A 15,754-nucleotide genomic window follows, 5' to 3' on the forward strand; every position below is an offset into this window, starting at 1 on the left:
GTATAAGCTGTCTTCCAAATAGGATCCTCCTATCTCAGCCTCCTGAGCAGCTAGGATTTATGGGTGTGGGTCACTGGCACCTGGCCCAAGACCTTTCTTTAGGACACATATGGGTGCCTATGGGAGTCCAAAAAGTTATTGCCAGGGCGTTTCTACCTGACCATGATCAAATACAAAGCCATAAGCAGATCAACAAAGAATCATTGCTTTTCTTGGATGCTTCAGCCTAATTCTTAGGACATCAGACTTTCTCAAGTTTCTAACACTCATAGGATCTGTGGAACCTTGCTTCTCTTTCCTGTGCCCCATGCCCACATTCCCATTTGTCTTGGACATCCTGTACTGTGCCTATGACACAGAGCCATTCAGGGTCATTTGGGGCCTGAATGAAAGGGCCCTGGCATGGGTACTGCCAGTTGGCAAGAATGGAGTTTATCTAAAGTCTGTGCTCAAGTTTGGAAGGGTGGCATTAAGATACCATTCTCCGCATTTAAGCTTGCATTCTATCCCTATAAAAAGTAATTTGGTAGCAAGGGAAAGGGTGACATTGTTCACCTGATTTATGTAACTGTAATCCCTCTGTACATCATCTTTATAATAATAATAAAATTTTTAAAGTAATATGTTTACATGCTCTGTTGGTAGACTGTTTCACATCACTATGCCCTTTATATGCGAAGCCTCCTGGCAGCAGTGAAGCTTCTAGAAACCTGTAGCTCTTATGTTTCGGCAGAAGGTGCTGGGACAACCTGCCAAAGGGTTCATGCTGATACCCTCAGATGGATTTACCACAGGCTGATGAGTGGCCTGGAAGGAGACATGGTTGAGATGTTTTTAGTCCCAGACACTGAGGCTGAAGTATTCCTGACAGACAGGGCTTTGGTGGAAGTACTCATTAGATAGAGTACACTCAAAGAACCAGCCCTTAAGCATCACAAAACACAGAACATGCTCACTTAAGATCAAGTGCCAAGGGCTTTGCAAACCAAGGGAACAGCTTTGTACCAACTACCTTAGGTGCCTGGAGTAGTGCGTGATCTCAGGAGCTAACACTAGTACTGGAAAGGGCCACAGGCTCTTGGTTCTTGATCAATTTCTCTGCTTACACACAGGTGCAGCACAGACAGCAGGAGATGCAGCCTTGCACAGCAGGGCTGTGACCTAATCACAGCAGTCCTGCACACATACTCTATAAAAGCTTCCCACTACTGTTTAATGTCTAAGTTATCTGTGTGTCAACAGATGCTTTTGATGGTCTTATGAGATCATGGGAGGATTCAGTCGTGGATGTCCCAAACTGGAGCGTAATGTGACAGTCAGCCTGTCTCTATGGAAACAAGAGTGACAGCAAAGCCATGAAACAGGCAAATGGGCCTTCCAGAAAGCTGTTAGTGACAAGGAGGAACTCTCTGCTTTCACATAAACAGTCTGGTGATCCACACGGATTGGAAAAACCAGCACAAGTCCTATTTGTTTACTCCAAACCATGTCAGGGATTTAAAAGTCCAGGGAGAGTCAGAAAATAGCGACTTAAAGTAATAGTGCAAATTTACATTACCTTATTTAGACTTAAATAGCATGCTCTCTGTTGGAAGAATACTTTTCAGTTAAATGAATATTGTAAGACCTAGAGGTTGAGATTTAATTTATTAATCTGTCAAGAAAAAGGTTTATAAGAAGAATCTAAAACTACAAGAAGTTTGCAATTTGTATTTTTTTTCTCCTTCGAGACATAGAAGAAATATAGCTATTGATTTAGGGAAAATGCTAGTCTTAAATACCTGCATATGCTTTTGCAGGCATCAGACATTATTCTGTAAGACTCAGAACAAAAGTCTGAATATGTGTCTTTTCCTAGGAGGGACCACCTGACCAAACAATTCACAAACCAGTCACTTCTGGAAGTAAGTTTGTAGAGTTTCAAGTGTTCCATGATACATAAACTATTCTCTAGGACACACACACACACACACACACACACACACACACACACACACACACACACACACACACACACACACACACACACACACACACACACACACACACACACACACACACACAGAGTATCCAGGAATCATCCCTAACCAGCTCAGACAGAGATGTCACACAAGTACCAAATTCATACATGATTGCTTTACAATGTGCTCTGATTGTTAGCAGGTCTCTATGCCCTAGGCTAGAGCCCAGAGCCAGGCTCCCTTCTTATCAGTAGCTTGGTGAATAGTGGCAGCTGCAATCTAGCAGTGCCAGTATCTGTCTCTTCCTGGGGCCCCTCCCTCTCCAACTAACAGATGTGCAGCATGATCCTGATAGTCAGGAAGGCAGCTGGATCACAGGGGATATGTTTGAACTGGTGGGAAGTTACTGCTTCAACCACCCCAAGAAAGATTCTCAAAGAAGCAGAGTGAAGGGGCAAAGTAAAATTTAGGAGAAAAAAAAGGGGGGGGGGTGCAGGATGAGTCAAGACTCACACATGAACTCCTGGCCAGTCTGGCAGGGGACAGATAACACAGTTCAACATTTGGCACCGGTTCTCCATTTGATTTCACACTAAGGTACCTAGGGACTGTTTCTGTCCTGAGCTGTCTCCTACCTAATCCGAGATGTGGGTGGTGCTCCACAAGTGTCCAGCTGTTGTCATCCACACAATGGCTTTTGTAAACCAGCAACTGGCACAGGTCCCTGGCCGTCATGTCTGCTAGAATCTCCACGACTTTGCTTGTTCCATCTTCACTAAAGACTTTAACATCCTGCAGTACACAAAGGAGACAAGCACAGATACATTTTACATTTAAAGAATAAAAACCAAGAGTAAAGACAAGACCAGAGTGCTTCAACATACTAGCAAATGTTTTTCTTTTTTTCTTGGTCATAGGACAGGACAATAGTTTCAGGGTTCTCCTGTCCCTCTGAGGGGCAGAGCATTCTTAAGGTGCCCCAGACTCCAGACAGGAATACAGAACATACAAGCAAATTATCAACCTAGCTTGGGAAATGATAATGTTCACTTAAAATGCTGCAGGCAGTCCCTGACTGGACATTTTACACTTGAAGCAATTGTAAGAACAGGCCAAGCAACAAAACACTCCAGTTCTTCTTGTTTTCATCTTAATAGGTTTTTTTTTCCCTGTCTGATTTTTTTTCTCATAACATTATGTTTAAGTAGTTGTACAAAAGGGTTTTGGTTCATTCACCATAACAATTTATGAGTACAATGCATCTTGATTAATGTCACCCCTGCCATCTTTGTCCTGCATCTCTTGAAGGGCCTCTACTTCTTCATTCCAGGGCCCAGGCTTCCTGTTCCTGCTGCCCTCACCCCTCACATTTCTCAAGGCTTAGCAGGAAGATGAGATAAACGAACACGGATATGCTAAATGTAAACTAATAAAAAGGACACAGTAAGAACAGTCATGAAATTTTTTTGGCACATTCTCCCCACAAGATCCCAAGCAAGCTTCATTTTCCCAGTCCTGTGGAAAACCGTGAAAATGGAAAAAGCACCCAGGCAAAAGCAGGCAAGTAGAAATCCAGAGGATTATAAATGCAGTCTGTTGCAGCTGTAACACTGGCTGGGGAATGTGAGGTACAGGGGATGGTGAGATGCATTAAAAAAAAAAAAATCCACACCAATCTTACCTCGATGGCATGGAAAAAGCAGTTGAAGGGACAAGAAGGCATTTTAAATTGTAATTGCCTCTGGCCTGGGAATTTGTTCTTGGTCTCTTCTCACTGTCCCTGGCAAGCTGGGCAGTGACCAGAGGCTACCTCTGCCTGCTCACTTTCTCACACAAGTCCCCTAGGTAGTGAACCAAATCAGGCCAACAGCCCAACCTCGTCCTTCCCAGGGCTGATGTAATCACCCACAGGCTTTTCTCCCATTTCTCTGCAGGGAGACCTGGGGTGAGGCTGAGGACGAGGATGGGGAAGGCAACAGCAGCAATAACAACACCAGCTCAGGCTGATCAGCCAGGAAAATCCCTGGGCAAAGCAGCCACAAGCAGACAACTCAAAGGCTAAAGCACGTGCGCTCTCTGGGTCCAGACCAGACCTCTGACTAACTGCATCCTTAGAGCTGATTCTGCAGACAAGCCAGGCCAGGCCAGGCTGTGAATGTCAGCTTATCATCACCAAGACAGGCTCCTTCCCTTCCCCCCACCCTATTTATATGTTTTGAACTATGGTCCCCCAAGAAGAGGGGGACTCTAACCACAGTAAGCTTACATGGGTTGAGCTGCCCAGAGCTGGATCAAACCTCCCTCTGAGGCAAGGCTGGGAAAGGGTTAATTCTCTCTGAGCGGCAGGGCCAGCTGGGGGATTAGGAGGGGCTCTCTCTCCCGGGTGTGGTGGTGGAGTTACCACCATCCCCCCACTTCTACGATCTGCCATTTCCTGACACAGAGAAATCCCAGGACTTGCTTTCTAACCACTTTCACTTTAAGAGAAATCCACCCATCCCTTTTCTGGAATTTATGTTTCACTCAGTGAAAGTACATTTCCACCTAACAAGTGAGATATTCACATACAGCTGAAATGGCTGACTCAGTCTGTGAAAATAACATTTAATTTGAACCAAGAAAATATGTCTCTGGTCTCTAGGTAAGACTTTTTTTTTAACCTGAAAGAACAAGAGTCGCTTAGAAACTACAACTGCCTTCAAAGGATGCCTTATATATGCGGTCACTGTAAGACCCAGCATGCCCCCTTTACCAGTGCATGCCGTCCACACCCAGAACTCACTGAAAATGGTTCAGGGGTCTTGGTTCAGACATGTTATATTTGAACCAACTGTGAGAACAAGCAAGGCAATATTTTCCTTTTTTCCTAAGCCTCAAACGAACTTTCAGTCTACCTAAGCTTCTCAATGTTGACCTGTGATTACAGTGTCCATTGTCTCCTGAATGAAGTTCTGTTACATTAAGGTGTGACTTTTCCTGCCAAGGGCTTAGCTTCTGCTTCTCTATTTGTCTTTTCAGTCCCACTGCACTTTCCTTCAAACTTGTGCCTCAGCCCTCTGGCTGCACCACAACCATCCCCCCACCCCCAAAGAGCTATAAATAATCTGAGTATTAAAGCTACCACGAAAGGCCAGTTTAGCAGGGCAGATCAGAGCACCAATGGGCGGGCAGGCGGCTCTGTAGCCTGTGCCCAAAGGCATCATGCCTCTGTTCCCGACAACTCATGCTCTTCCCCAAACACAGCAGGGCCCACTGACTGCAACAAAACAAGTCTTCAAGACAGAACTTGAGGAAAGCCATTACAAACACCAATAGTCTGGAGCTGGGCAAATGCTTGGAACTACCAATTGGAATGTTTGTAGTAAATACATAAGGCACAAGGCTAAGGTCAAAGGGAAGAGCCAAGCCCCTTTCCACAAAAAGCACTCTGTACTGTACCAATAGTCCCTTTAATAGCCCTTGGGCAGTGCTGAGGGCTCCTTTAGAAAGCCATTCAGGCTTGTGTCTCTCCAGGGTCAGTGCAACAGCCCCAGGTCAGGGGACTCTGGGGAGTAGCCCGCATTTCCCCTGGTTCATGAAGGGGCTCCTGATTCTTGCACAGGGTGAAGCACAGAAGGTTCTCTCAAGCAGGCCAAGGCCCTCGTCCCACAACAACTCCTGGGTCAGCATGGAAAGACTGACATTACAAGCAATTATGTTCCAGGGGAAAACTGTCCAGGGAATATGTGAATCTGGATAAAACCAGAGGAAACAGAGAAATTGGAGATCCAGAGTTCCATCCTGGCTCAGCTGGCTACAAGTCTGCAGTCCAAGACTTACTTTCTAAGACCTACTTTCCTCCTGTGTACCATGGGGCACAGCTCTGAGAATCAGCATGATTCGTAAAGCACAGTTTTCTACGTATATGACATCAGCAAGACTTCTAAATGCAGAGTGCTAAATGCAGAGTGGTTGTGAGGAGCAGCTCTAGAGTCACAGGATGACAATCTTGCTGCTGAGGAACTAGCTGTGGGAATTTGGCTGAATTACCCCAGCCTATCTGGCCTCCCTCTCCCCATCTATACAGTGAGAATCCGTAAGCAGCACTGGCCTCACGGGGACAGCACAGCATGGGCTGCTCATAAGATGCTCTCTTGAAAGCTCCCAGCCACCCTGCCTACTCCCCTAGGATGTGTGTATGGATCTCCCATGGATATGCAACAGGAAAGGCTCTGGCTGAAGACCTGGAGGCAATCAAGAAGGGGGTGGGAGCAGGACCCCAAAAGGCTGCTTCCCATTCAGGATTCCAATTCTGAGAAAGCAGATGCTACAACCTATGGTAAGAATAATTCAGCTGCAAAAGCCAACTCCTAAATCCTCAATTTCCTTTTCTCCATGCAAAAAACAACAACAACAACAACAACAACAAAAACCCAAATAGCGAACTGCTTTTAAAAATAAAACAGTATTATGAAAGAAGGCATAATTATGTCAATAGCATGTAATCCCTTTCAGAGTTAAGGGGGGGGGGCCACGGTGGAGGGAGGGAAATGCTTTGCCAAAAGGCTGGCCCTTAGGCTGGCAGGGTACTACATCCTGTTATAAAAGTCCTGGGGTGGTACCAGAATGTTCCAATGCTCCCAGACTTCCTGTTGCTATTTCCTATACATTCACCACATAGAGGAACAACGAAAGCTTCATTGCTTTGCAGAGAAAGGAGCTAAATTTGAGACGAAGGTATATCAACTTCATGGCCCTAAATTCTACTCAGGGATCCCTGGCCTTTTGTCTCTATGGTTCTCAGCAGGTAGACAGTGGGGGATCCTTTGGGTCCTTCATGCTACCAGGCTGCACAGACCCTCACTGCAGCTTCCTGCCACAGACAGACCTTCCTGGTTCACTTATAAGCTCAGGCATCTCCATACAGCATTCAAAGGCCTTCTGACTTTGGCGGTGAGCCTCTGTCAAAGGCCCAGTGATAATCACCTTGTAAAAATAGAAAATGGGCCACTCTCAAGTCTATGCACCCCCCCCACAACTGTCTGTAGGGCAAAATGTCCCTGGAAGGACAGCCTGGTCCCTAGGGTGCACAGCCTGACCTAGAGTCGCTGAGGTCCAGCCCTCCCAGACACCCACAGTAACTGTGTTCTGTAAGGTGCCTGTGGGTGTCAACCCAGTTCTGTCTTCATTCTTCTTTGTCCAGCGTACTTTTTAGAGCCAAAGCACTCCGAGGAAGTGGGCTGGTTCTTGTTACCCCAGAAGTCTCTTGTAAATACTGGAGGTGGGGGGTGAGTAAAAGCACTTCTGAAGAAGCCAGGTTGTAATCAGAGGACCAGCAATGGTGTCCACAGGAGGAAGGCAGAGCAGGTGTTGAAACACTGGCAGAATCCAACTGTAAGGGCAACCCTGTTTTTATTGCAATTCTGTGGGGCCTTGAGGGGAGAAAGCAGGACAGCTATGCCAAGATAGGTAGAGGGAAATGAATTGTGAGGTAGACGTGCTGTCCTTAGACCCCACCAGACAGACATGGAACTGTTTCTGGAGGAGGCAAAGGTTCTCAGCATAGTTCAACCCAGGGCTCCCTGGCATCTCTGGCTTACATTCTTTAGCACGAGCCCCAGGCTCAGGAAGGTGTTTGAGCCCTAGGTGTCCCCCAAATCTGGTGGTCCTTGATGCCAAGGAGACTTGAGGTAAACTCAGTTTACTTCAAGCTAGAGGGGAATCAACCAGGATGGGCTAAGTTAACATCAGAGAAGAAGCAATGTAATGATACTAGAATGTCTTCAGTTTTATTCTAATTAATGGCGTTACTTTGTGATTCAAGGAGTTATGAAGCAATCACTGCTTGTATTTACAGGACTCCCTTTACCAAAATGAGAACACATACAATAATCAGTTCCCCCCCCCCCCCGCCCCCGCTCTACTTACTGGGAAAAAATCCACTTTGGAATCTATGGAATCCATATGATATATGGATGTCAAGTTTCCAGTGAGACTTAAAACAAGTAAGTCCTTACAAACCCGTCTGAAGCAGATACAGTTCTAAATATAACTTTAAAATTAGTTCTTAAAAGTTGACCAGGGATTTAGGAGACCCTGAAGAATTTCCCCCAGTGAATGGGTCTCACTAGCTAAGCCTGAACATGAATTTTATACCAAGCTTAGTATTGAAAGCTTAGAAGAATTCAAGTTTATTTTGCACATTTGTATATTTTCTGTGTACACACGCTTAACTTACCTAAAACATATATGCACAGCCTGTTATTTTGACAAATTTTATAAGATATTATAATTTTATAAAAAGTAAAATTGCAAGCTCTTTTAAACAAACAAGAAAATCAGTTGGCAAGACACGGTGATTGATGCTGCTCAGGAGGCAGGGATGGGGAGGACTGGAGTTTCAGGATAGCCTGGGCAAAAAATTAGTGAGACCTTGTCTTTCTCAACCAATAAAGCTGGGCTTGGTGGTGCGTATTTCTCATCCTAGCTACTCAGGAGGCATAAAGCAGAGGATTTCAGTGAGGCTGGCCCGGGCAAAATGTAAGACCCTCTTTGAAAAATAAGGTAAAATGAGAGAGGCATGTGTCTCAAGTGGTACAGTGCTGGCCTAACAAGCCTAAGGCTCCAGGTTCAACTCCTAGTACTGTCAAATAACAAATAATAAAATGAAAAAAAAATCTGCTGATGAATTAAAGAAGAGCAAAAAGAAGGTAGCACTGTCCTTTCTCATCTCCTGCAGAGATCAAGGCCCCCAGGAGCTTCCGGAAACTGAGCCAAGGATGGAATTGAACCCTATATAATTTTTTTTTTGATTGTTGTTTGTTTTTATTCCCATATAAAGCTTATTTAGATCTCAAGTTTTATGCTCTTGCCTTTCACGTACATTTTCAAGCAAAGTAAAGTTTACTTGAACTCCAGCAGTGCAACATTGTGACAGATGATCTGTACAACCCAATAGGGCTACCAAATGACTAACTAATAGGTGGATAGTGTATGCAGTGTGGATATTCCAAAGCTGATTCATGACCTGAGCAAGACAGCCCAAGTTCTCACTTAGAATAGTACACAATTTAAACTTAGGTTCCTCTGTAGAACTTTTCATTAATATCTTCAGACCCCAGGGGAAAACATGGGAGTAAAACCGCATTTGGGTAGACTGCTGTGTGTTATGCGTGGCTTATGAGTTGTGATTGCCAATACAAATATCCTCCTGTCTTCAATGGACACAGTGTCTCCAGAAAGTCTAAGGCGTACATCGGAGAGTACATCTCAGGGCTCCTGCTATCCTCTGCAACTCTAGAAGGGGCACATTACCTTGCTTCCCAGTAAATCACAGAGGTCAACTTTCAGGTTGTTGAGTGTAATTTTTAGGATAAAAACTGACATTAAAAACACAGCTTTGCTGGGCACTGGTGGCTCATGCCAGTAATTCTAGCTACTCAGGAGGCTGAGATCTGAGGATCATGGTTCAAAGCCAGCCCAGGCAGAAAAGTCCCTGTGAGACTCTTATCTCTAATTAACCACTCAAAAACCAGAAGTGGCACTGCTGCTAAAAAGTGGTGCAGCGCTAGCCTTGAACACAAAGAGGCTTAGGGACAGCACCCAGGCCTCGGGTTCAAGTCCCACAACTGGCAAAAAAATAAAAACAAAGCAACAACAACAACACACACACACGCACACGCACGCACGTGCACACACACACATGCGCAAAACAACCAACCACAGAAACATGGCTTGGTTTTGAGTGCTGGAGACCCACAAGTGGGCCAATCAGAAATAGTAGGGTACTGGGTGAGAGCAGGCATGGAGACTGAAGAGTGGCTGAGTATTCAACTGTGAACTCAGGCCCAGGGGTGCTAGTAGGCTTGCTAGCGACGAGGCTGCACACTGTGGGATAGTGGAAAACCCATAGCCTTCCACATGAAGACAGGGAAGCAGGAACAGGAGGGGGGATGGGGGGCGGGGAGAGGGATTGAGGGTCAAGTTATGTGTGAGAAAGAGGAGGCTGTTACAGTGTTCTTTCCACAGATAAACATCTGTGCTCAGTGACATAATTACCATCACACTGCACACATAGTTTAACAATCAGGCTTGTGTAGCTTCACGTTACCTCATAAACATCTCCCAGGATCATTATGTTTCTTTGCTGTTTGAGAGCCTGCAAGGCATCAAACTTGAATTCTCCAATGACTCAAACATGAAGAATTCTGCAATGCTGCTTATTGTTTCTTTTTTTTTAGCCTTCCCAGTTTTTCATTCTTCTTATGAAATTGCCAGGCATATCTTCAAACAAGAATCTTAATACATATATTTATTTTCTTTATGTGAATTGATAGATACCAGGCTCTTATGTTAAAATACATCTCTTTGACAGGGATACATTTTCCAGAACAGAGCTGACCAGCCACATTTTTGGTAAAATACTCCCCTGAACATATTGGAACAAGTCAGTTTAGCATCACCCTGATCTCCAGTTTCCCCAACTCAGTAAACACTCACTGATTACAACCTCTGTATGGTTCCCATTCCCCTGTTAGACATTTCCCCCTCCCATGCCACAAATGTCTAAAGGTATCAATATGGAGGGAAATTCGGGCATAGTGCGGACTTCAGAATATACCAGCACTGGACTCAAGTTCCAGCTCTGCTGCCCACCCATTTCATGTGTGAACCCTTGATAGCCACAGCAGTAAAATGAGGGATGGTGTCACAGACTTGGGGATCAGACAAAGTAATGTATAAGTAATGTACTGAACGCGTGTAAGCTCTGGAAAAGCCATCAATCCAGACAGACCTACCTACTGGGTCTTCTTCTGGGCAAGAGAATGGGAACAGGTATAAAAGGGACATCCTATGACTAAAGTTTAGCTCCAGTATCAAGTGAGATCTAGACAGTGCTTGGCAGGTAGAAAGAGCTCATTTACAATCTTTTTTCCATGGACATTTAGCCTTAAACCAGTTAGTGATCCTGTAATTAGGTAGTTGTCTCCACTTAAAGGAGCTGAAGCACAGTGAGAAAAAGAACATAGTTTTTGGGGAAAAAGAAGATGTCTCAATGATGCCACTTGACCATCTCCTTTTGGAGACAAAAGGAGAGGCAGACGATCTGGAAGGAGAAGGTAGGAGGGAGTCTGAAGAGGGACTTCCATTTCTCTGTCATCTGACTGTCCTGGTCATCTCTAAGGGGTTGATCAGGTGATTGCTAAGGTGTGTAAGAAGGTGGATTTGTCTACATTTTGGCTGGTGGCACAAAAGCCTAGGAGGACAGGTACCCTCTCCACATGAATGGTAGGGATGGAACCTGTAGTACAGCCCAGCCTTTCTTTCAAGGCCCAGTCTTTTTTTCCCAAGACCCAGTAGGCAATGGAAACAAACCCATAATAATGAGTTTCAGTTTATTTATGGTTATCTAGTTTCAGAAAAGTTCTTGCCTAAACCCACCAGTAAGCAAGCAAGATGACATGTAGTAGGCCTCCTGCAGCCTGGCTGTGTTTGCAGGGCCCTGAACCAGCCCCACTGAGTTAGCAAGAACAGCATCCTCTACACAGTTCTTCAGGCCAGTAAAAGCACAGCGCTCAGTCTGTTGAGATTCTGCCATTATTGTGGTGTAAGGAGGATAGTGGGATGTGGAGTTGGATAGGCAAAACAGGGACAGACAGGTGGATGGGCCTGGCATACAGAATAGGTGGAGATTTTGGTGAAGGGAAACTCATTTATTAGAATTTTAGGGAAAAAATGAAGTTGGATTAGATTAGCTGGAAGCATGAGTTGAATGGCTAAAATTATAAAAAAGGCTGTAAGGGCTGGGTTGTAGCTCAGTAGCAGAACACTTGCCTAGCATGGGCAGGCCCTGGGCTCAATCCCCAGCACCACGAATGAGTGGATTCAGAGAGAGAGAGAGAGCGAGAGAGAGCGAGAGCGAGAGAGAGAGAGAGAGAGAGAGAGAGAGAATGGACAGAAAAATGAATGAATAAGGTCTGTAGCTTTCAGCATCTTTTCCAGTTCTGGACAACTTAGAAGTTAAGAGTCATGATGAAAACTTTATAGATCTGTCTCTTAGGGATATATATTTATCCAGTTACAATACTCAAGTGTATATATCATTTCTACCCTCAAAATCCCCAATTCACTGCCCCAATACATCTGCCATAATCACAGTTCATATCAATAATCTTTAGCATCTTACTTTTTGAAAAGAGTATTCATCATTGAAATGAGACCATATACAGTAATCATAGAACCACTATAATACCTGCATCAAGAGTTAGGTACGTTAATTATTGTAGTTTTAAAAAAATAATACAATACATTCACTGACACTACACACCCTCCTGGACTGCTGCTTTCCCAGTAAAAAATCAACTTGCCCTGATTACTAAAAATCAGGCAGTTCAAGTGAAAATCAGTAGTAATGATGCTGACTGTCAACTTCTAGCATATTAAGCAGGGTTCTATGGGACATGCAGGAAGAAATGCAAGGTAAGACACAGCAGTGTGGGCAACAACTGCTCTAAACCGAGGAAACAAAGGGTCCTACTGACCATGAGTTCCAAAGGTCTAATGCCAAAGGGTCAAGTACCTGAAATTGACGGGTGCACCTCTTACCCCCATCCTCCAATTGCTCGATGCTTTCAGACTCAAAGAGTTTCCAGGGCAGATGTGAAAGCAAATGCCACTGCGTCAACACGCTTTGGGTTTGTCCCTGTCCTCCCAGACCGGCTCTGTAAACATCTTCTAGAGTTTCTTGAAACTACAGAAGCAGCTAATAAACATGATGGATTGTCCAGGTTACTGCCTTCATCACAAGTCAGACCACTGTCACTACATCCTAGGGCTGTGAGGCCAGTGGTAAGAAGAACTTATTCAAATCCAGACTACAACAAATGGTAGTCCATGGGCAGCCACACCGAATCACGTATCTTCTCATTTCATTATGAGAGACAGCCTTGGACACCTCTTATGAAGTGAATTTTAAGCATGTGCATATATGTGTAAACACAAAAACCTTTTAGTTCAGTAATAATATCTATCTATCTGTCTGTCTGTCTGTCTGTCTGTCTGTCTGTCTGTCTGTCTATCTATCTATCTATCTATCTATCTATCTATCTCGTAACCAAAGATCTATGCAAAAGAATATTCCCTTCAGCTCTGTCTGTAACAAGAAGGAACAGCAGAAATTGTTCATTGACACAAGACCACAAAAATATTGACATATCTTCTGTGAAAAGATACATGGGACAGTGGTTATACTGGAAAATGAGGTGATAGTTGAGAACTAGGGAGCTAAAGAGACAGCATATCTTGTTGAAATGTTTATACTAATATTGTAGTGTCTCACTTTTACTTGTTGCTATGAACATGTATTGCTTTTATAATTAAAAATTTTATAATCTCCTTCTTAAAACAGTAATTTATGGCTTAATTTATACAAAGGATGATCAAGCAGAGTTATAGCTCCAAGACTCATCCTCAACCATGCCTGCTGGAAATCTAGAATCCTTGAAGGGGTACCAGTGCCATAAGCCTGGAAAGGGGCTGAGCACAGGGCTGAGCACAAGGACTTTCCCTATGGTCTATGTTGCCTAGACTTTCATCTGGACTTTGAGCTTATGTCTTCAATGGAAGCTTCTGGAAGCCTCAATCTGCCACACAGACTTCTGCTGTAAGGATGTTTCAGTTCCTACTGTTTACAGAGCCAATAAGAGTTGACTACACATGACCCCAGTGTAGGAAGGAAAGGTCTCCACAAACCCAGTGATATCACATGGTCTCTTAAGATGAACCACAATGGGCACAGCTAAGATATATTTCATCATGTGTTAATTACGAGCCAAAGTCTCCGGAGTCCTTCCTCCCAAAAGATGTTTCCATGCATCACAGCTGAAAACATGGAAGATACTGGATCCACTTAGCACCCTGTGTGATGCCAACCCGAGGATAGACATTGTGTCTCTTGAGAAGGAAGGAGACCCAGAAGAGCACGTCCTTTTGCTTGAGACAAATGGGCTCCAGGACCCCAGGAGGAGGGTAGTGTCTCCGCTGCCAATGTGCCAGCTCTAGCTCCACAGAATGTCTTTGACCCCCCCAAAGTTAACAAAACTAGCAGTAGGTTAGCTAGTGGCCACTGATATCCTTTGCCAGACCAGGGCATACCTGAAGAGCTTGTTTTGCCTCAGAGTATTCTGATTCTGACCACCTTGGAGAATTATGGTGGCATGTTTGGTGACATCTGTCTTCCACTATATGTTGCCCCGTGGGGAAGGACATACAGAAATGTCTGCGCATACAGAGGCATGTTTTTGGTTTCAAATACAAAGATCATTCTGATTTAGCATTCTATTTTAAAACCATTTCAGACTTGCAATTCCGACTTTCTGTATAGTCTCCATCCATACTCCCCAATGGGAACATCTGACCAGATTTGCTTCATTGTATTCTCACTGTCTTCCCTCTCTGCTTGTAAGAGTGAGTTGTAGACATCTGGCCCCTTGGCTGCCTCGTTAGCTCTGTGTGGTTTTCCTGAAAACAAGATCACTCTCTTACATAATCATAGCATAATGATTAAAACCAGGAAATTAACACCAACCCACACCACTAGCTAATTTACAGATTACATTCAAATTTAGCTCCCTGTTGGACTACTGTCCTTTTTAGAAAAGGGGGAAAAATGTTTTTCTTGGTTCAGGGACTGGCCCAGGTTACAAGTTGCATTTGGCTGCCATGGCTCTTTAGTTCCTTGGACTTAGATTTTTGTTGTTACTTGTTTCTCTCTCTCTCTCTCTCTCTCTCTCTCTTTCTTTCTTCCTTTTGTCTTTTTCTTAGTTTTTGCATCCTGGGTAGTATTCTATGACCTAGTCACCCTTAAAAGGTCATGCCAGGCTCTGGTTTCACTGATATCCCCCAGAATTCGATGTAGCTCTGATTTAGGACAGGAATAGTACAAAACAGATGTTGTGTCACCCCATACTCCCCCTTCCTGAATGGGGCTGCTTGGACACCCCCTTGTCAAAGATGCCTACTACATGTCTCTCCTCAGAGAAATTATTACTTTTAAGCTGGCTCCTGTGTTCTTGTGATGTGTTTCCTTCATTCTTTAACCATCACCTAGGCAGCCCTGGACCCTTCTGTTAGATAATGGGATTTGGAAACAAAGACCTGAGCATTAAACTGAAGCTATTTTGTAAGTAAATAAGTTTTCTGAGGAGCCATGAAAACCACCGGAGAGCAGTTAAGTTACTACAACCTATTGATTTTGCTCAAAGCCACTTGGCTCTCCCACTTCACACCACCATCCTGTTCCATCTTGTGTGTACCTGTGCTATATCCTTATATCCTAAAACTGGCTTTCTTCAAACCAGGTCCAGTCGATTCTGTATGGAAAACCAAGGGGAACCTCTGAAAATTCCACCTTGTTTTGTGTGACTGATCAGACATTAACCAATACAACATAAGGCTCCGCTGCTCAGATTCTACCTTAAACACTGTCTCCGTTGTCTGCTCCTCTTCTTTTCTCCTATTTCCTCTTTCTGGAACATGATTTGCCTTCTAAGGACTTCGCAGCCTTTGGCCTGCCCATTAGATAATCCTGATAGCACATATGTCTTTCTTCATGACTCTGCCCTCTGTTCTGACCAGCACTGGTCTCTCTCATCGGGTGATGGGCTCCAAAAGGGGAGCAAAAGGCCCAGATTCTCAGAGGCATGGAGAACCACATCTGGAAGCCACTCCAAAACTATCAGAATGGGAAAATGTGAGGGACAGAGGATACCCGTGGCTTTCTTTCCCTGGTATGGCCTGATGAGAAAAGCTGGATT

At 44.3% G+C, this 15,754-nt stretch overlaps 1 protein-coding gene across 2 annotated transcripts in view; it reads right to left on the reverse strand.

Annotated features, from left to right (window-relative positions):
- Positions 1–15,754, reverse strand: part of Grb10 (growth factor receptor bound protein 10) — a 160,660-nt gene that overhangs the window by 26,213 nt on the left and 118,693 nt on the right. For both annotated transcript variants that reach the window (XM_042684990.1, XM_042684989.1), the window contains one exon: positions 2,597–2,753. In XM_042684990.1, the coding sequence (XP_042540924.1) occupies positions 2,597–2,753 (157 nt within the window). The remainder of the gene's footprint in view (positions 1–2,596; positions 2,754–15,754) is intronic.

Source organism: Dipodomys spectabilis, unplaced genomic scaffold (assembly GCF_019054845.1).
Source record: "Dipodomys spectabilis isolate Male_0828 unplaced genomic scaffold, ASM1905484v1 ptg000092l, whole genome shotgun sequence".
Classification (NCBI taxonomy): domain Eukaryota; kingdom Metazoa; phylum Chordata; class Mammalia; order Rodentia; family Heteromyidae; genus Dipodomys; species Dipodomys spectabilis.